General features: G+C 40.9%; 3 protein-coding genes across 3 annotated transcripts; all 3 read right to left on the minus strand.

Moving 5' to 3' along the window:
- Nucleotides 1–2,883: 2,883 nt before the first annotated feature.
- Nucleotides 2,884–8,710, minus strand: LOC137194784 (tripartite motif-containing protein 16-like). The gene is made up of 3 exons (XM_067606944.1): nt 6,121–8,710; nt 5,312–5,422; nt 2,884–5,178 (listed from the first exon to the last, which is right to left on the minus strand). Exon 3 carries the CDS (start codon nt 5,131–5,133, stop codon nt 3,454–3,456), a length of 1,680 nt encoding a protein of 559 aa, XP_067463045.1. The 5' UTR covers nt 5,134–5,178; nt 5,312–5,422; nt 6,121–8,710; the 3' UTR covers nt 2,884–3,453.
- A 1,821-nt stretch (nt 8,711–10,531) lies between these two features.
- On the minus strand, nt 10,532–15,654 carry LOC137194792 (tripartite motif-containing protein 16-like). The gene is made up of 3 exons (XM_067606956.1): nt 14,767–15,654; nt 14,007–14,117; nt 10,532–12,941 (listed from the first exon to the last, which is right to left on the minus strand). The coding sequence occupies exon 3, from the start codon at nt 12,785–12,787 to the stop codon at nt 11,102–11,104; it is 1,686 nt and encodes a 561-aa protein (XP_067463057.1). The 5' UTR covers nt 12,788–12,941; nt 14,007–14,117; nt 14,767–15,654; the 3' UTR covers nt 10,532–11,101.
- A 1,155-nt stretch (nt 15,655–16,809) lies between these two features.
- On the minus strand, nt 16,810–19,608 carry LOC137193467 (tripartite motif-containing protein 16-like). The gene has a single exon (XM_067604690.1). The coding sequence runs from the start codon at nt 19,154–19,156 to the stop codon at nt 17,474–17,476; it is 1,683 nt and encodes a 560-aa protein (XP_067460791.1). The 5' UTR covers nt 19,157–19,608; the 3' UTR covers nt 16,810–17,473.
- Nucleotides 19,609–21,736: the final 2,128 nt, after the last annotated feature.

The raw sequence follows: 21,736 nt of genomic DNA on the forward strand, positions 1-21,736 counted from the left end.
CATTTAAATTGCACATAAAACTGTTAATCAGTGGACTCTTGTCATTATAATTATAAAGCAAAATGTGTTTCCATGTGTTTCAGAGGAGAACGTAGCTGGATAACAACTGATTTCTTTTTGAGTAGGAGTTGTCTTGGATTCAGATCTAAATTTCATTAAGTCTGTCACAAAATCAGCATTTTACCATCTAAAGAACATCTGATGGAGCAGAGATTTCATGTTAAAGCCTTTGTCTGCAGCAGGCTGGACAACTGTAATGGACTTTTCTCAGGTCTCTGTAAGAAAGCAGTCAGACAGATCCGGTTGAACACAAAGACTAAAAAAAGCAGAGCATATTACTCCAGTTCACAGATCACTACAGTGGTTGCCAGTTTGTCAAATAATTGACTTTAAAGTATTACTGCTTGTCCATTACTCTCTGAATGGTTCATCAGATCATCTTATACAGTATGAAGCTTCCTGAGCTCTCAGCTCAACTGTTTCTGGTCTTCATGTAGTTTCTAAAGTTAACAATAAACACGGTGAAGCTGCTTTTAGCTAATATGCTGCTCACATCTGGAACAAACTATCTGAAGATCTCAGACTAGAGACAATGTGGGCTACTTTTAAATCTAAAGTGAAGACACATCTGTTTGCCATGGCTTTTAATTACATCTTAAATCTGTGGTTTATAATTTTTAATCTTTCATGCTGCCTTTTTAATGCTCCTTTACCTTTTTAAAATCTAATTTTATGTATTTTACTATTCTCTTACTTTTAGTCTTGTTCTTGTTTTTATTGTTCTTATATGTTTTTGCATTCTATAAAACACTTTGAATTTTTTTGTGTATGAAATGTTCTGTATAAATAAACTTGCCTTTCCTAGAATGAAGGGAATCACCTTTATCAACCAGCATGATAAGTTGTCGTACATTCTGCTACCACCAGGGGGTGAAAAAGCTCCACTGAAATTTCAGCAATGTGGGGAAATCTGTTACTCTGGCTGACATTTACAGATCTGACATGAGTGGTTTTGTTCTGTGTAATTGTTTGTTAGATTTGTTTGTACAAAGTGATTGTGATGTTTACACATGTTGTATTGATTCATTCAGTTGCATCAAATTAAAGATGAACTCTTCACAAAGATGGATTCTGGTTGTCTTAACAAGCAGCTGTTGTACTTCAGAGGAGCCTGAGTGTATTCTGACCTTATAAAAGTCATGCTAATTAGATATACCCCACTAAGAACTGTCAGGTCCACAGGCAAAGGCCTTTTAACCATCCCTTGTACTAACTTTACAGAAGAGGAGGCTGCCTTTTGTATTTATGCCCCAAGAAGATGGAACGCCTGAGGACCTGAGAGAGACCCCCAGACTCAACACTTTTAAAAGCAGGTTAAAAACCTTACTTTTCACAACAGTCTATGTTACTTCTTGGTTAGTGTGTGTGAGTGGTATATTACAATTTAAAATTTCATTTAGCAGACACTTTTATCCAAAGTGACGTACATCTGAGAGCTGATACAACACAAGCAGGGATCTAGTCAGGAGAAAACACAAGTAAGTGCCATAAAGCTAAAGCCGTATTCAGACCAAATCAGGCAGCACAGCAAAAACGCCAGTCCTCCAATTCATTGAATGAAGGTAGTACATTTCGGCTGTGGGCGTTTTGGCCGCAGCGTCGCCGCACCGGACTGCAGCTGGAAAATTGAGCCAGAGTCAACTTTTGGAGAAATGCAACCCGATGTCACTGCGGCTGAAGGCTGTGGTTGCTAGTCACAGCTGGAGATAAGACTGATCAGCACTGTTAACTCTGCCATGAGGGAGGACAAAGACGTTACTAGGAAGAGCGGAGGACATTTCTCTTCATTTGATAACGTTAAAAGTGAAATTAGACTTTGCTGTCGGCTTCCCGACTCATTTTAAGAAAGACAAGAGAAAAAGAGAGAGAGCAGCTGTGGGCGAGTGAGTTGGAGAGTGAATGAAGAGAGGGAGCACTGATAGCGAGAAAGCCGGTGAATCAAATCAGATCTATACATTCTAGAGCACAAATAAGCATGCCCACATCCCCACACAATCCCGCTCAACCCTGTGGCAGTGGGCCACACTGCCTGAATATGACCTAAGTTTGAGTCCGATAGGACGTAGATGCCAACAGGCAATGCATAGAGTACATAGAAGCAGATTTTTTTTTCTCTTCCTTCAGTCCATCAAGTGCAGAGGTATTAGGGAGAGAGCTGGGTCTTAGTCTTTTCTAAAAGATTGAGAGACTCTGTGGATCGAACTGAGTTTGGTAACTCGTTCCATCACCAGGGAACTACCAAGGAGAAGAATCTCGCTGGCAACATAGGGTCCTGTTGTGGTGGTTGTACCAGGCACCTTTCATTGGCAGAGCGTAGTGAGCAGGACGGAATGCAGACCTGAATGAGGGAGTTCAGGTTTTAGTTGCTGTTTTGTAAGCGAGTGTCAGGGTTTTGAGCAGCAGTCCACTGCTGGCTGCCTCAGGGTCTAAAACAAGGGTGTTGGTTTGACAGTAAGAGCCTGACTGAAGAAATTACTTACCTGAAACTAGAATTGTATAGCTTTTTTCCTCAGATTTTAAAAGAGATATGACATTTCATTTAAATTAATATAAATCTGACTAAAATTCTCACAACATACCTGTGAGATCTGAAAACAAACTTTTTTGACTTGAAAATACTATAGTAAGATTTTTTTCTTAGAGATTCTTACTTTGAGATTCACATAAATTGTCTCACTTAAAGCAAAAAAGTATCACAGTGAGATCTAAATATAACATTTATTTTCTTATTGCTGTCTAACAGATCTTCAGAAAGGTTATTTAGTTATGTCATACTATATTCTATTGAATAAGTGTTTATAGCACTTGAGTCTAAATAAAATAGATGTCTCAGAAATTATGATGTTTTATTACAAACTGTTCACATGGCTGAAACATGTCACATCTATGACTTTTTTGTCAGGGACAAATGTTAATCAATAGGTAATTATTAGCCTTATTCACATGTACACTGATTATTATCATGATAATTACAGTTTGATTGTACATTTCATTATGAATTTACAAAATGGTGAGAACAAAATATCTATGATGAAAGAAGTTCTACTGTTTTCTGTTCAAGAAAAAACAGAACACAAATACATCAATAAAACATGAAACTTACATTTAGAACAAAGAGAAGTTTATATTTTCATCTGAAAAAACATCAGTGAAGGTTAAAGACATCATCATGAGCAATGATAGCCTCCATGGATAAAACACAGGGACATTTAAAGAAACTAAAAAGATCAACAGAAAAACAAATGAAAAGTGTTGACAATCCCAGTTTGATTGACAGCTGATGTTTCTGATGTTTAGTTCAGAAACACCACAGCAACAAGCTCTCAGAAACAATGTAAAAAATGAAGAATTACAACACAAAATCTGATACATGAAGTCTGAAATTACTTCTGTCTATTTGAGTTTACAGAACTCAGCTGTGGCTCCATAAGAATAATAACACAGACAAATTCCAGCATAGAGAGGCTGAGTGAATGTGGTCTGGACTCTGTGGAGGAGAGTCATAGTTTCAGAGACGCTGTAGAAGGACAAAGTACCTTCACTGTGATCCAGGTACACTCCTACTCTGTAGGACTGAGGACCTGAGACGGGAGTTTTGATGTTGTTGAACAAAAATTTATAACCGTTAGTGTCACAATATAAAGCGCAAGATTTGTTATTGAATCCAAATCCACATTCATCTGAGCTTCCTGCTCTTCTGATATCCTTGTATGCAACTGCTACACGAACTCCTCCACCTCTCCACTCCACCTCCCAGTAACAACGTCCAGTCAGACTCTCTCTACTCAGGGCCTGACACCATCCGGTGAATCTGTCTGGGTGACTAGAATAAGACTGTTGTTTTCTCATTCCTTCTGCTTTTCTGTTCCCCTCAGATAATAACAAATATGTGTTTGCTGTGTTTGGATCCAGAGTGATTTTGCATGAATATTTTAAGAATCCAGTTCTGGTCTTGGACTCTGGTTGTGGTGGTAAAACCTTCACTTCAGTCACTGTCAGTGAGATGTTTGTCCATTTCTCCATCAGGATGTCCTGTAGTTGATCTCTGAGCTCTGACACAGCTGCTGTCACATCCTCAAAGTATCTCAGAGGACGGATATTGATGCTGGATGAGTCTGTAGATGCACTGAGTTGTGACAGTGAGGGGTAGTTGTGTAGAAACTGGTTGTGATCCTCTGTGTGTGAGAACTGCTTCAGTTCAGCGTCTTTCCTCTTCAGCTCAGTGATCTCCTGCTCCAGCTTCTCCTGAAGCTCTTTGACTCGACTCACTTCAGTTTCCTGCTGGGATCTGATCTGCTGCTTCACATCAGAGCTTCTTTTCTGGATGAGACGGATCAGCTCAGTGAAGATCTTCTCACTGTCGTCCACTGCTTTATCAGCAGAGCGATTGACGGCCTCCACCTCCTGTTGAAGCAGCTTCACATCTTTCTCTCTGTCCTGGATTCTCTGCTGGATGTTTTGTCGACTCACCTCGAGCTCTCTCTGCCTCTCAGTCCTTTCTGCTGCAGCTGAGACTGTGTCGTGGCCTTTATGTTCCTCCGCAGGGCAGAGATAACAGATACTCTGCTGATCAGTACGGCAGAACATCTTCATCACCTCATCATGACGAGGGCAGATGTTCTCCTGGAGCTTCTCTGAGGGGTCAACCAGCTTGTGTTTCTTTAATGGAGGTGCATCATAATGAGGCTGGAGGTGATTCTTACAGTAAGAAGCTGGACAAGTCAGACAGGACTTGAGGGCTTTCCGCTTCCTCCCAGTGCAGACATCACAGGCCACATCTTCAGGTCCAGCATAACAGTGATCAGCAGGAGCAGCTTGGAGTCCAGTCTTCTTCAGCTGCTCCACTAAATCTGCTAACATGGTGTTTTTCACCAGGACAGGCCTCGGTGTGAAGGTCTGTCTGCACTGAGGGCAGCTGTAGATCTTCCTCTGATCCTCTCCATCCCAGAAGCTTTTAATACAGTTCATGCAGTAGCTGTGTCCACAGGGAATAGTCACCGGATCCTTCAGTAGATCCAGACAGATCGAACAAGAGAAGGTGTCTCTGTCCAGCTGAACTCCTTTCTGCTCCATTTCAGCTCTCAGTGGAAATGACTGTATAAGTTTAAATTACTCACTCTGTGGATGTGAAGGGGAGGAAATAATTAAACTAGCACAGAGTGGAGCTTGTTGTGTTTGAGTTTTAAGGAGATACTATGTGTTTCATCTGTTATACAATAGAGCTCATTTCTCAGTTAAAAACACTGCTCACCTCTGCTTTCTGGTGCCAAAGTGTTCCTGGGATCTGAGATGACTCCCCAGTTCAGAGAGTGGAGCTTGTTGTTGGCCACTCAAGGGATTATTCTCCACCATATATTTGCTCCTGCATAAGACAATATAACCCATTAATTGTCTTCTGGTTTACTTCTACTCCTCTGTTCCCTCAGGAATGCAAAACAGCACTATCAAGATTTTATGAAGATTTTTCTTTTTCTTAAAATATAGTCAGATACTGACATTACAGTACGTGCTCATGTCAGTGTACACATTACTAGTAGAGAACTATGAAAAAAACATATAACCTCCATTATAACAAATTTCAAAACCATGAAAAACGATATTCTTTGCCCACCAGTGACCACCAGTGACCTGGTGGGCAAAGTGAAAAGGTGCGTGGGGTTGGGTGACTAAACAGAGACAACGAGAATTATAACATTTAACAAAGGAAAACACATACCTGCAGAAGACAATATAACTCATTAATGTCCTTCTGGTCTTTTTCTGCATCTCTGCTCCTAAATATGCAAAATAACAGAATTTACACAGGAAATGGATGCTAAAATCTCTGTGGAGCCATGTTGGTCACGTGACATAGGGCAGCCTGCAGTAATACAAATGGCGCCCAGAAAGTTAAATGAAAACATTTACAAAACTTATATTAACGGTCAAAACAACACAGAACAGCTGGGTAACGTCCCAGTATTAACAGTAAACAACATGCATTAAAGGTTACAACATAAACGGTTCAATTTCCGAAGAAAACAATGAAATAGCGCTGCAGCATTTTTGCAAAGATCTTACCCTCAGCAACGAAAACGACACTGTGGAAGGAAGAGAGAGGCAACAGAAACTCAGGAGGGAAGGAAAAGTGATGCGCAGCAAAGTGGCCTTCTTCTTCTTCTTGATTTATGGTGGTTGGCAAACAACGTTATGGCGCATTACCGCCACCAACTGGAATAGAGTGGGGATCAGAAATCAACATTAATTCATTCTTGTAATACATAAAAGAAAAGAAAATTAGGGAAAAAAATAGATAACAGTTCTCCCCAGCACTTCTGTGTAAGAGATCACGCAAATCAAAGCTAAACTTTATTTCTTTAAGGTTCAATATCAATTCCCTTCTCTCAGCATCATATCTTGGAAGGTAAAGCATAACATGTTCTAAAGCTTCTTCACGATCACAAAACCTTCCTGTATTATGTTTTCCTATTTGAAATAATGTACTGTTTAATCCTGTGTGACCAAACTCTCTCCGGTTCTCCCTGTGCTTCTCATCATGCCTACTTTTCTTTTCTGTACAATCACCTTCCTGTTCTCTCTTCTTCCCACTGCTTTTGCCACCTTTCTGTCAACTTATGCTGAATTGTGGTCTTCATTTCTTTTTTATTAAAGGGTGCTGTGATGTCAGTGTCATCTGTTTTTGTGGTTTCCTTTGCACATGTTTTAGCTCTTTCATTGACTTTGATTCCTAAATGTGCTGATATCCGTACAAATGTCATACTTAATCCCATCATTTGAATTCTACATAGTGTTAGTTACATCTCTATTACAATGTCTGGTCTGCAGTCTGAATGGCTGTGCTTCAAGCTGGTTATTGAGGAGCTGGAATTAGAACATATTACCGCCCTCAAGGTCTCAGATTCACATTCAGACTACTTTATTGTCCATTAAATTTACATGAAATGGAACTTCGTCTTTGGCACTGGCATATAAGACAATGATGGTGGTGGAGAGCGCTGTTGGGTTGAGATCTGGTGACTGTGAAGGCCATAGCATAAAATTCACATCATTTTCATATTCATCAAACCATCAGTGACCCCTTGTGCCCTGTGAATTGGGGCATTGTCATCCTGGAAGACACCACGCCCATCAGGATAGAAATGTTACATCATAGGATAAGGGTGATCACTCAGAACAACTATGTATTGATTAGCAGTGACCCTTCCCTCTAAGGGGACAAGTGGACCTAAACCATGCCAGCAAAATGCCCCTCAAAGCACGACAGAGCCACCAGATCCCCTCACTGTAGGGGTCAAGCATTCAGACCTGGACCCATTTTTCCTTTAATTTGTCACCTGTCTGTATCTGATATTTTCCTGGGGATGACATCTTGGTTTCCCTGAGCACACAATTCATTTCTGCCTTTGTGAATGGTATATTTATTAAATCATTGGTGTCTTCATTTTGCTGTTACAGTTCCTCATTCTCAGCTAACATCCACTTTTAGCATTTGTTTATCACTAATCTGCTTAATTTCTTCCCAATCAGCAATGTTGAAAACCTATCTATCTAACCCTCCAGTATCACACTCTTCTAAACTCAAGCCTACCTCAGTTACTTTCTATTGTTGTTTCTCTTTCCAAAGTGCAAATACCTGCCACTGTTTCTGATACTAAAGTAAGATCTATGGCTGATTCTGTACCATTTCTAACATCAATTCTTACACCATTTCCATCATTGAGGCATACTGCATTTTTGATTTCCATTTGCTGTTCAATCACCTCTCCATTTCCATCATTATAGCTATCCCATAATGTACTATGAGCATTAAAATCTCCACAATAAATAACTTTTCCCTCTAGATTTACAGCCACTTTGTCCAGTAATTCTAATCAAAGCTTTTTGCGGGGATTGTAAAAGTTAATTATGTAGATATTACATCTTTTGTCCAAACTTCAGTTACTATCATGTCCCAATCTTTCCCTTCCCCCAATACTCTATATTGCATTTCTTGCTTCACAAATATTATACAGCATCCTCCACTACCCTCCACTCTATCTCTGCGTAAACTATCATCGCCTTTAGTTAAAAAATCTAATGTGGGCTTAAACCAAGTTTCTTGAAAACATATTATTTCTGGTTTATTTCTGAGTGGTTTAATAAATCCTATGAAGTCCTGACCATTTTCTATTTCCTTGCCTTCCTTTGAACAATAATCATTAGGGCCTTTCTCCATCTCCTTCAAGCCTTTTGTTGGTTTGGTTGGTTGGTTTGGAAAGAGCTTTCCTTACCAAGAATGTTTCAGCTCCCTTCACAATTATTTTAATTCTCTCTGTTTTGTGTTTAGCTTGATCTGTACAATTGATACAATTATTGTTACATAAGCAACAAACAAAATCAGTGTATCCACAGTCAGTTCTGTATTAGTTTGCCCTCTTTGACCTGCTCCTGATATTGAACTGTCTCAGATCCATGTTTGGGCCTTGACAGTTTGTGACAGTGCAGTGGCAGGGTTGATCCATGCCTTTCTAAGCATTTGTAAATAGCCTACAGCCGCTGGAACAGAAACTGATGGTTGTGTCTGGGAAATACTAATCCAAACGCCTTCTACTGGAGCCGAAGCCTCAGCTGGCACACTCAGCCCCAATCTTAACGGCACTCAAAATTTTTGACAAGAGTAGCTGAGATCTTATTTTCTCCAATGTCACAACAATCTGACACTACCTCACACGGTGAGGAGGACTTGAGTAGTTTAGGAGCAGTTTTCTCCGAGCTCCATCCCTGATCACAATTAGGTGTGCTCAAGTCTGTGTTTCTTGTTCTCTTCATAAACATATTTGCCTTCCCTCAACTGGGCAGGTGGAGGATGAGCTGCTACTGTACCATATGCAAACTACTCCACCCACCTGACTTTATGAATGCACTCCTAGAGATGGAGTTTGGTAGCAGCACTGCATGGGTTTTCAATATCATCCATCAAATGTGCCAACCCTTGGCAGGGGTGGGAGGGAGGTGGGGGCATTCATGACGGCCATTGCAGAGGTCCATAGCCACATGGCAAAAGCAATACATTTTGGAGGCCATTTTCCAACCAGCTACGAACAGCTGAACTGAGGAAACAGACTAGACTGCGCCCAGTTGGCCACAGTCTGCCAATCAGTAAATGATATGACCAATCATTGTTCAAATGATATCGTGCCCACTACGAACAGGGGGCAAGGACAACACAAAAAGCACCACAATGGCGTTTCCGGCATAATAATAAAGGTAATTGTTTAATTAATTCAATGTCTGAGAAATATCCAATAAACCTTCTCAAGACAAATCAAATATACAAAAATAAACACACCTCACTTCTGCAGAAAATGTTAACACTTAAATCATATCTACATAAAATGTAGACTCACACTCACTATGGGCAAACACATGAAGAAAGGTTCAAAACAAAACTCCCACTCACTGCGAACAGTGAGCTCCTGGGGATAAACACAGCAAATCATTTCAGATTTCCTTCCAACTTACCTGGGATAAAAGATATCTAGAACAAATGTAGAAAAACTCCAAAAGGCCAAACCATGTGGGATGAGGCAAGTAAGGCAAGGAGGAAGAGGCATGTTCACCTGGATACTCTTACTGACGGCAAGCCAAGCCTCCTAAGGTCAGTCACAACTTTGTTGACATAATGTCTCAAGGACAGGTAGAAGGATGGCATCATTCAAGGTAAAGACCATGGTGACAGTCTGAGTGAAGTCGAAATAGAGTTTTTGTTCTGTCGAGGATCTACTCTGAACCAATTGAGCACATCTCTTTAACAGCATCTTTCGCTAAAGTCCAAACTGTTTCTGTTAGCAGTTTGATAAATTGGGGCCCAGGACTGTCTCTCTGTGAGGTGACAGAACTAAACACTGAACCAACATGATAGCCTCATTCTGAAGTTTCATCTTCTTGAAAATCTAGACAAAAATTTTTTAAATGACCTCAAGTTCATGATGACACAATATGTTGTTTTATGTTTGTCAGGACTCAACAAAACTTCTGCCCACCCAAACTTGATCAAATGAATTAATATTTTCCAGTCTTTTAGGCCTGTATGACAAAGACTTCATCAACTAAATGCACAAACAAAAATCTTTTTGGTTAAAAGCAACAAGTGACAGAAAACTCTGCTCTTTTCTCTGTGACAAAGCCGCTTCAGTGAAGAAAGCTGAAAATACAGAGACTGAAGACCATTTGTCTGCTCTGAACATGAACTCTGAAATGAATTCTAAATATTTTCCAGTTTTTTAGGCCTGTATAACAAAGACTTTATCAACTAAATGCACTAAATGCAGATTGACTGACAAACATTTGTCTGCTCTGAACATGAACTCTGTACTTTGTGGTGTTTCAGGAGGAAAACTGCCTCAAATAAACTCTCATTTTAGTTTCACATTTTTGCTGGAAGCTTTGAATGAGATCCTGAGATGAAGACAGAAGAAAATACTTTGCTCACTGTTGAAAAAACATCTTTATTGATTATGTAAAGCTTCAGATTGTTCACACATCCAATCAGTAAAGTCTGTTAAATGACTCTTGTTCAATGATTTCATGTTCAGATTCACTTCATCCACACAATCAGTTAGTTTAACCCAGAATGTCAGCTATGTACAAGAACATAATAAATGATTATTATCATGATTATTAGTTTGATTGTACATTCAAAGTGATGAGAACAAATTATCAATGATGAAGTTGTGCTGTGTTCTGTTTGACATGCTGAAGTGAGAGAGAAACAACAGCATACAAATACATCAATACAAACATGAAACTACAAAGAGAAGTTCACATTTTCATCTGAAGAAACATCAGTGAAGGTAAAAGACGTCATCATTAGCAGCGATAGCCTCCATGGATAAAAACACAGGAAAAAGTGACATTTAAAGAACATCAACACAACAACAGAAAATAAAGTGTTGACAATCCCAGTATGATTGACAACTGATCTCTGTACAGTTCAGAAACACCACAGCAACAAGCTCTCAGAACACAGAATCTGACACATGAAGTCTGAAATGACTTCTGTCTATTTGAGTTTACAGAACTCAGCTGTGTCTCCAGAAGAATAATAACAAAGACAAATTCCAGCATGGAGAGGCCGAGTGAATTTGGTCTTGATTCTGTGGAGGAGAGTCATGGTTTCAGAGACGCTGTAGAAGGACAGAATACCTGCCTTGTGATCCAGGTGCACTCCTACTCTGGAGGAACAAGGACCTAATACGGGAGTTTTGATGTTGTTGAACAAAAAGTGATAACTCTTATTGTCACAATATAAAGCGCAAGATTTGTCATTGAATCCAAATCCACATTCATTTGAGCCTCCGTCTCTGCTGATATCCTTGTATGCGACTGCTACACGAACTCCTCCACCTCTCCACTCCACCTCCCAGTAACAACGTCCAGTCAGGCTCTCGCTACTCAGGACCTGACACCAATTAGTGAATCTGTCTGGGTGACTAGAATAAGGCTGTTGTTTTTGCATTGCTTCTGCTTTTCTGTTCCCCTCAGATAATAACAGCAGTGGGTTTGCTGTGTTTGGATCCAGAGTGATTTCACGTGAATATCTTAAGAATCCAGCTCTGGTCTTGGGTTCTAGTTGTGGTAGTAAAACTTCCACTTCAGTCCCTGTCCGTGAGGTTTTTGTCCATCTCTCCCTCAGGATTTCTTGTAGTTCATCTCTGAGCTCTGACACAGCTGCTGTCACATCCTCAAAGTATCTCAGAGGACGGATATTGATGCTGGATGAGTTTGTAGATGCACTGAGTTTTGACAGTGAGGGGTAGTTGTGTAGAAACTGGACGTGATCCTCTATGTGTGAGAGCTTCTTCAGCCCAGCGTCTTTCCTCTTCAGCTGAGTGATCTCCAGCTCCAGCTTCTTCATATTCACTTTGACTCGACTCACTTCAGTTTCCTGCTGGGATCTGATCTGCTGCTTCACATCAGAGCTTCTTTTCTGGATGAGATGGATCAGCTCAGTGAAGATCTTCTCACTGTCCTCCACTGCTTTATCAGCAGAGAGACTGACAGCCTCTAGCTTCTGTTGAAGCAGCTTCACATCTTTCTCTCTGTCCTGGATTCTCTGCTGGATGTTTTGTCGACTCACCTCGAGCTCTCTCTGCTTCTCAGTCCTTTCTACTGCAGCTGAGACTGTGTCGTGTCCTTTATGTTCATCCACAGGGCAAGAATAACAGATAATCTGCTGATCAGTACGGCAGAACATCTTCATCACCTCGTCATGACGAGAGCAGATGTTCTCCTGGAGCTTCCTAGAGGGGTCGACCAGCTTGTGTTTCTTTAATGGAGGTGCATCATAATGAGGCTGGATGTGATTCTTACAGTAAGAAGCTGGACAAGTCAAACAGGACTTGAGGGCTTTCCGCTTCCTCCCAGTGCAGACATCACAGGCCACATCTTCAGGTCCAGCATAGCAGTGATCAGCAGGAGCAGCTTGGAGTCCAGTCTCTTTCAGCTGCTCCACTAAATCTGCTAACATGTCGTTTTTCACCAGGACAGGCCTCGGTGTGAAGGTCGCACTGCACTGAGGGCAGCTGTAGACCTTCCTCTGATCCTCTCCATTCCAGAAGTTTGTAATACAGCTCATGCAGTAGCTGTGTCCACAGGGAATAGTTACTGGATCCTTCAGTAGATCCAGACAGATCAAACAGAGAAGAGAAAAAGTTTCTTGGTCCAGCTGAACTCCTTTCTGCTCCATTTCAGCTCTCAGTGACAATGACTAAGTTTCACTTCCTTAGAGGCTAAACAAGTTTGAGCTCTGATCTGGACAACATGTATTTCCGCAGTGAATGGAGGCTGACAGCTCTCATAATCCATTATGTGTTGGTGACACCCATCTTCAAGCTGCAGATCTGAAGGGGGGGGGGAAAGGAAATATGAGCACAGAGTGGAGCTTGTTGTATTTGAGAGCAGAAGAGGGAGGTGTTATCAAGCACTGATTCATTAAAGGAAGAGGAGAAATTTTAAAGAGATAGTGTGTAGAGCTGCATGATATTGGAAAAAAAAACATTGTGATATCTTTTTTCCTGCTATATATATTACAAGGGAGGGGGGGGTGAATAAAACTCAGAAGAGACTCGGCAGCCAGACATTTGTCCATTCACCATTTAGGAGTGGCTGATATTGGGACTACAATGAGAATAGATGGTCCACCTTTAAGTTCAGTGAGCCAGGTCAGGTAAGGCTAACCCATTGTCGCTAACTTCAGGGCTAACCCCCTTCACTTTAATCAGCAGGTGGTAAGCAAGATACAGGAAATTGGCTTGGGTCTTGAGAAGTGGGAGCATTTATTCGCTGATAAATAGCCTTGACTGTACATACACTGCACTGCTACGTTCACGGCTATACTGCTAACATTAGGGCATGGACCAGCCCTGTGAACTAACTCTTTAACTTTAAACCAGCTCTGGGACGAGGTGTAGCTGAGGTGCCTGCCTCTAGCATCCAGACAACATTATCTGTGACAGTAGCCGTGTCCCGCACATGTTTACAGGCAGGTGATACGCAGACTCTGCATGCACAGCGATCAGGTCACTGTGTGCTCTGGTGAAGGGGTGCATCAGTTTATCAAACTACCAAAACAGGCAGCACTCATTTTCAAGTTGTCGTAGGCGACTGGTTGGGCCTGCTTTGGTTGTTTGATAAAATGATCAAGTACACCCCTTCAGCAGAGCACATCAACAGCTGTAGCATGACATGTTGGAGTTAATTCACCTTACTTAACATCACACGTCCTGCAATGTGACGAGTGACAATGTGCACATTGCGATGTTGATGTTAAAACAATATATTGTGCAGCCCTAATACTGTAAAAAATGAGCACAGAGTGGAGCTTGTTGTGTTTGAGTTTTAAAGCAATACTGTTTGTTTCACCATTTAACAGTAGAGCTCATTTCTCATTTAAAAACACTGCTCACCTCTGCTTTCTGGTGCCAAAGTGTTCCTGGGATCTGAGATGACTTCCCAGTGTACAGAGTGGAGGTTGTTATTGGCCACTCAAGGGATTATTTTCCACCATTTATTTGCTCCTGTGGAAGACAATATAACTCATTAATTGCCTTCTGTTCTTTTTTCTGCTCCTCTGCTCCCTCAGCAATGCAAATGGCACTGTGCAGATTTCATTCTTTTTCTTAAAATGCATACAGATATATTAATTAGACATCACAATATGTACACATTACTAGTAGAGAACTATTAAAATGGACAAATCTCAAAACCATGGAAATCAATATTCAAAAGGTAAAACAGCGACACCTGGTGGGCAAAGTGAAAAGGTGCGTGCGGTTGGGTGACTAAACAGAGACAACGAGAATTATAACATTTAACAAAGGAAAACACATATCTGCAGAAGACAATATAACTCATTAATGTCTTTCTGTGCATCTCTGCTCCTAAATATACAAAACAACAGAATTTACACAGGAAATGGATGCTAAAATCTCTGTGGAGCTACGTTAGTCACGTGACATAGGGCAGCCTGCAATAATACAAATGGCGCCCAGAAAGTTAAATGAAAACATTTACAAAACGTATATTAACGATCAAAACAACACAGAACAGCTGGGTAACGTCCCAGTATTAACAGTAAACAACATGCATTAAAGGTTACAACATAAACGGTTCAGTTTCCAAAGTAAACGACAAAATAGCGCTGCAGCTTTTTTCCAAACAACTTACCTGTAACAATGAAAACGACACTGTAGAAGGAAGAGAGAGGCTACGGAAACTCAGGAGGGAAGGAAAAGGCGATGCGCAGCAAAGTGGCTTTCTTCTTCTTCTTGATTTATGGTGGTTGGCAAACAACGTCACGGCGCATTACCGCCACCAACTGGAATAGAGTGGGGATCAGAAATCAACATTAATTCATTCTTGTAATACATAAAAGAAAAGAAAATTAGAAAAAAAATAGACAACAGTTCTCCCCAGCACTTCTTTGTAAGAGATCACGTAAATCAAAGCTAAACTTTATTTCTTTAAGGTTCAATATCACTTCCCTTCTCTCAGCATCATATTTTGGAAGGTAAAGCATAACATGTTCTAAAGCTTCTTCAAGATCACAAAACCTTCCTGTATTATGTTTTCCTATTTGAAATAATGTACTGTTTAATCCTTTATGACCAAACTCTCTCCGGTTCTCCCTGTGCTTCTCATCATGCCTACTTTTCTTTTCTGTACAATCACCTTCCTGTTCTCTCTTCTTCCCACTGCTTTTGCCACCTTTCTGTCAACTTATGCTGAATTGTGGTCTTCATTTCTTTTTTATTAAAGGGTGCTGTGATGTCAGTGTCATCCGTTTTTGTGGTTTCCTTTGCACATTTTTCAGCTCTTTCATTGACTTTGATTCCTAAATGTGCTGATATCCGTACAAATGTCATACTTAATCTCATCATTTGAATTCTACATAGTGTTAGTTACATCTCTATTACAACGTCTGGTCTGCAGTCTGAATGGCTGTGCTTCAAGCTGGTTAATGAGGAGCTGGAATTAGAACATATTACCGCCCTCAAGGTCTCAGATTCAGATTCAGACTACTTTATTGTCCATTAAATTTACATGAAAAGGAAATTCGTCTTTGGCACTGGCATACAAGACAACACATGTCACACACAACAATACACAATAATTATAGGCAAGTTCCAAAGGGCCTATTTAAACAGGGTCTTGTTGAGGGTGGTCACAGCTGAAATAATTAATGATTTCTTGTAATTGTTCTTCCTGACCATTGGAACTTTAAGTCTGTGGCCTGATGGCAGCAACTGAAATGCTGAGTGGAGAGAATGGGTAAGAGTCATTGTAGATCTGGATTACTTTTTTAGTTATTGCCTTTGTTCATGGTCTCACATCTTCAACTCATTGTAGTGCTAAAAAAAATTGCTAGTGTCTTCCCAGTATACACTGATAATCCATGACTGATTCATTTGCAAATTTTAATGTTCGAATCTGGAACTATAAATGAAATACCAATTTTGTTAGCTGAGTTCTTTAGTCTCTATAAATTTGAACATAGCTGTAGTAGTTATTTTCTATATGGGTTTTTATTGTCTGTGGTAAAATAAACACCTTATCTTTGCTTTTTTTTGCCAAGTAATGTGAGATCTACAACAGGGTCAGGAAGCATCAAAGCATTATTAGTGAGAGTGGTACCTTTGGACTAATGTTTATTTCAGTTATTTCTAGTTCTTTTGCTTTTTGCTCATTGGTCCATCGAAAACATTTTGTTTCTTTCTTCTCCTTTTCCAAACAGGGTTTTAATGTATCTTGTGTTGGATGATCCTCATTATGTCCTTTTAAATTAATCCAGTAGTTTAAGTTTGGCATATGATTCACATCATTTTCATACTCATCAAACCATCAGTGACCCCTCGTGCACTGTGAATTAGGGCATTGTCGTCCTGGAAGAGACCAATCTCATCAGGATAGAAATGTTTCATCATAGGATAAAGGTGATCACTCAGAACAGCTTTGTATTGATTAGCAGTGACCCTTCTTTCTAAGGGGACGAGTGGACCCAAGCCATGCCAACAAAATGCCCCCCAAAGCATAACAGAGCCACCAGATCCGCTCACTGTAGGGGTCAAGCTTTCAGACCTGGACCAGTTTTTCCTTTAATTTGTCAATAAATATTTTCCAGTTTTTTAGGCCTGTATAACAAAGACTTTGTCAACTAAATACACTGCAGATTGACTGACAAACATTTGTCTGCTCTGAACATGAACTCTGTACTTTGTGGTGTTTCAGGAGGAAAACTGCCTCAAATAAACTCTCATTTTAGTTTCACATTTTCTCCAGAAGCTTTGAATGAGATCCTGAGATGAAGACAGAAGAAAATACTTTGCTCACTGTTGAAAAAACATTTTTATTGATTATGTAAAGCTTCAGATTGTTCACACATCCAATCAGTAGTCTGTTAAATGACTCTTGTTCAATGATTTCATGTGCGGATTCACTTCATCCACACAATCAGTTAGTTTAACCTAGAATGTCAGCTATGTAGAAGAACACAATAAATCATCTCCTAGATTATTATCATGATAATTACAGTTTGATTGTGCATTTCTGTATGAATTTACAAAGTAGTGAGAACAAAATATCTATGATGAAGGAAGTTCTGCTGTTCTCTCTGTTTAAGACACTGAAGTGAAAGAGAAATTACAGCATACAAATACAAACATGAATCTAACATTTACAGCAAAGAGAAGTTCACATTTTCATCTGAAGAAATGTCAGTGAAGGTAAAAGACGTCATCATGAGCAGTGATAGCCTCCATGGATAAAAACACGGGAAAAAGTGACATTTAAGAAAGTCAAAACATCAACACAACAACAGAAAATAAAGTATTGACAATCCCAGAATCTGACACATGAAGTCTGAAATGACTTCTGTCTATTTGAGTTTACAGAACTCAGCTGTGTCTCCATAAGAATAATAACAAAGACAAATTCCAGCATAGACAGGCTGAGTGAATGTGGTCTGGACTCTGTTGAGGAGAGTCATGGTTTTAGAGACGCTGTAAAAGGACAGAATACCTGCTGTGTGATCCAGGTACACTCCTACTCTGGAGGAACGAGGACCTGGGATGGGAGTTTTGATGTTGTTGAACAAAAAGTTATAACCGTTATTGTCACAATATAAAGCGCAAGATTTGTTATTGAATCCAAATCCACATTCAGTCGAGCCTCCTGCTCTGCTGATATTCTTGTATGTGACTGCTACACGAACTCCTCCACCTCTCCACTCCACCTCCCAGTAACAACGTCCAGTCAGACTCTCTCTACTCAGGACCTGACACCATCCGGTGAATCTGTCTGGGTGACTAGAATAAGGCAGTTGTTTTCTCATTCCTTCTGCTTTTCTGTTCCCCTTAGATAACAACAAATATGCGCTTGCTGTGTTTGGATCCAGAGTGATTTCACGTGCATATTTTAAGAACTCAGCTCTGGTCTTGGGATCTGGTGGTAGTGAAACGTCGACTTCAGTCACTGTCAGTGAGATGTTTGTCCATTTCTCCCTCAGGATGTCCTGTAGTTTATCTCTGAGCTCTGACACAGCTGCTGTCACATCCTCAAAGTATCTCAGAGGACCGATATTGATGCTGGATGAGTCTGTAGATGCACTGAGTTGTGACAGTGAGGGGTAGTTGAGCAGAAACTGGTTGTTATCCTCTGTGTATGAGAGCTGCTTCAGTTCAGTGTCTTTCCTCTTCAGCTCAGTGATCTCCTGCTCCAGCTTCTCCTGAAGCTCTTTGACTCGACTCACTTCAGTTTCCTGCTGGGATCTGATCTGCTGCTTCACATCAGAGCTTCTTTTCTGGATGAGACGGATCAGCTCAGTGAAGATCTTCTCACTGTCCTCCACTGCTTTATCAGCAGAGCGACTGACGGCCTCCACCTCCTGTTGAAGCAGCTTCACATCTTTCTCTCTGTCCTGGATTCTCTGCTGGATGTTTTGTCGACTCACCTCGAGCTCTCTCTGCCTCTCAGTCCTTTCTACTGCAGCTGAGACTGTGTCGTGGCCTTTATGTCCATCCACAGGGCAGAGATAACAGATACTCTGCTGATCAGTACGGCAGAACATCTTCATCACCTCGTCATGACGAGAGCAGATGCTCTCCTGGAGCTTCTCCGAGGGGTCAACCAGCTTGTGTTTCTTTAACGGAGCTGCATCGTAATGAGGCTGGAGGTGATTCTTACAGTAAGAAGCTGGACAAGTCAAACAGGACTTGAGGGCTTTCCGCTTCCTCCCAGTGCAGACATCACAGGCCACATCTTCAGGTCCAGCATAGCAGTGATCAGCAGGAGCAGCTTGGAGTCCATTCTTCTTCAGCTCCTCCACTAAAGCTGCTAACATGGTGTTTTTCACCAGGACAGGCCTCGGTGTGAAGGTCTGTCTGCACTGAGGGCAGCTGTAGATCTTCCTCTGATCCTCTCCATTCCAGAAGCCTTTAATACAGCTCATGCAGTAGCTGTGTCCACAGGGAATAGTCACCGGATCCTTCAGTAGATCCAGACAGATCAAACAGAGAAGAGAAAAGGTTTCTCGGTCCAGCTGAACTCCTTTCTGCTCCATTTCAGCTCTCAGTGGCAATGACTGAGTTTCACTTCCTTAGTAGCTGAACAAGTTTGAGCTCTGATCTGAACATGTGTTTCTGCAGTGAATGGAGGCTGACAGCTCTCATAATCCATTACGTGTTGGGGACACCCATCTTCAAACAGTAGATCTGAAGGAGAGGGAACAAGGAAATATGAGCACAGAGTGGAGCTTGTTGTGTTTGAGAGCAGAAGAGGGAGGTGTGATCAAGCGCTGATTCATTACAGGAAGAGGAGCAATTTTAAAGAGATAGTGTGTAGAGCTGCATGATATTGGAAAAAAAAACATTGTGATATCTTTTTTCCTGCTATATATATTACAAGGGAGGGGGGGTGAATAAAACTCAGAAGAGACTCAGCAGCCAGACATTTGTCTGTTCTGTGTTTAGCAGCGGTTGAGATTAGGAATACAATGAGAATAGATAGTCCACCTTAAAGGTCAGTCCACCCTAAGTGAGCCAGGTCAGGTTTGGCTAACCCATTGTCGCTAACTTCAGGGCTAACCCCCTTCACTTTAATCAGCAAGTGGTAAGCAAGATATAGGAACTTGGCTTGAATCTTGAGGAGTGGGAGCATTTATTCACTGACAAACAGCCTAGAGTGTACATACACTGCACTGCTATACTGCATAGACCCAGCATGGACCAGTCTTGTGAACTAACTCTTTAACTTTAAACCAGCACTGGGACATGTGCAGCTGATAACCAGAATATACGCACTCAAAGCTGCCTAGTGTAACTGAATGCCTGCCTCTAACATCCAGACAACATTATATGTGATAGTTGCCGCGTCACATGCATGTTTACAGGCAGGTGATACTCTGCATGCACAGCGACCAGTTCACTGTATACTCTGGTGAAGGGAGGCACTTGTTCAGAAGAATTGAGCTTGTGTTTGAGATTTAACAGAGATTCTGTTTGTTTCACTCTTTGAACAGTAGAGCTCATTTCTCATTTAAAAACACTGCTCCCCTCTGCTTTCTGGTGCCAAAGTGTTCCTCAGATTTGTGATGACTCCCCAGTGTACAGAGAGGAGCTTGCTGTCTGCCACTCAAGGGATTATTTTCCAGCATTTATTTGCTCCTGCAGAAGACGATATAACCCATTAATTGCTTTCTGGTCTTTTTCTGCTCCTCTGCTCCCTCAGCAATGCAAAACAGCACTGTGCAGATTTCACTCTTTTTCTTAAAATACATACAGATACATTAATTTGACATTACAGTATGTACTCAGCTTAGTGTATACATTACTAGTAGAGAACTATTAAAAACAGTTAACCTACGTTATAACAACAAATTTCAAAACAATGAAAAACGATATTCAAAAGGTAAAACAGTGAAACCTGGTGGGCAAAGTGAAAAGGTGCGTGAGGTTGGGTGACTAAACAGAGACAACTAAAATTATAACATTTAACAAAGGAAAACACATGCCTGCAGAAGACAATATAACTCATTAATGTCCTTCTGGTCTTTTTCTGCACCTCTAGCTACGTTGGTCACGTGACACAGGGCGACCTGCAGTAATACAAATGGAGCCCAGAAAATTAATTGAAAACATTTACAAAACTTATATAAAAAGTCAAAACAACACAGAACAGCTGGGTAAAGTAAGAGTATTAACAGCAAACAATATGCATTAAAGGTTACAACATAAACGGGTAAATTTCCAAAGACAACAATAAAATAGCGTAGAAGCATTTTTTCCAAACAACTTACCTGCACCGATGAAAACGGCATTGTCAGGAGCAGAAGGAGGCTACAGAAAATGAGAAGGGTGTGCGGGCTGTAGATCAGGGGGCGCGGCTTTAGCCTCCAGTTACACCTTTGGGATGTAATCCCACCTCCGACCGCAACGTGGGCTGCAATGGCAGGTGGCGCTGTCTGTATTTCCGCTGGTTGAATCCGCGGGAAGCGAAGACGGCAGAAGTAGCGATTCAAAGTTTATAACTAACTTCGCTGGAAATTTAAGCCCAAATTTGAGATATTCGTGTCTTTTTTTATGTCCGTGGTGAATGAAACTCGCAAGGATTTTCTTTGTTGGTGCTTATATTCATCTGCTGGCCTTCAGTCAGTTTGTTCCTGACATGTATTCAGCTGTTTCTCCGCAGTGGAACCGGATGAACGGCAAGAGACTGTTGTTTTATCTCTGAATATCTTATATTCATAACGTAACGTTATCGATAATCACTGTAGCATTATTATCTCTGGTGGAGTCAGACTGATAAACTGATTTAGTTAAGTAATGTTTATTTTGCTTGTCTGTGTTTTTTTTTATTATTCAGCCTGGTAAAACTCCTGTGTCTGCTTGAACTTGTCTCATCTTCAGTCGTTTAACGCATCAGTGCAACATGAGGAGGAATGAAACTTTTACTGCTGTTGGTTCATAAACAGACAGTTTATGAGGTCGCACTGACTTCTGTCCCTCCAGCGTCTGTTCAGACTCTTCTGGTCGTCGTTCTTCACCTCAGACCTCCATACATCCCTCCTCTGGTCAGACTGCAGCCTCCAGCTCTGACAGGACTACAACCAGCCATGTCTGTACTTACTTTGTGTATTCATCAA

This window comes from Thunnus thynnus, chromosome 12 (assembly GCF_963924715.1).
Source record: "Thunnus thynnus chromosome 12, fThuThy2.1, whole genome shotgun sequence".
In the NCBI taxonomy this organism is placed as follows: domain Eukaryota; kingdom Metazoa; phylum Chordata; class Actinopteri; order Scombriformes; family Scombridae; genus Thunnus; species Thunnus thynnus.

What these genes read in the sequence shown, in the direction of transcription:
- LOC137194784 (XM_067606944.1), bottom strand. Translation starts at nt 5,133, where the DNA reads ATGGAGCAGAAAGGAGTTCAGCTGGACAGAGACACCTTCTCTTGTTCG.
- LOC137194792 (XM_067606956.1), bottom strand. Translation starts at nt 12,787, where the DNA reads ATGGAGCAGAAAGGAGTTCAGCTGGACCAAGAAACTTTTTCTCTTCTC.
- LOC137193467 (XM_067604690.1), bottom strand. Translation starts at nt 19,156, where the DNA reads ATGGAGCAGAAAGGAGTTCAGCTGGACCGAGAAACCTTTTCTCTTCTC.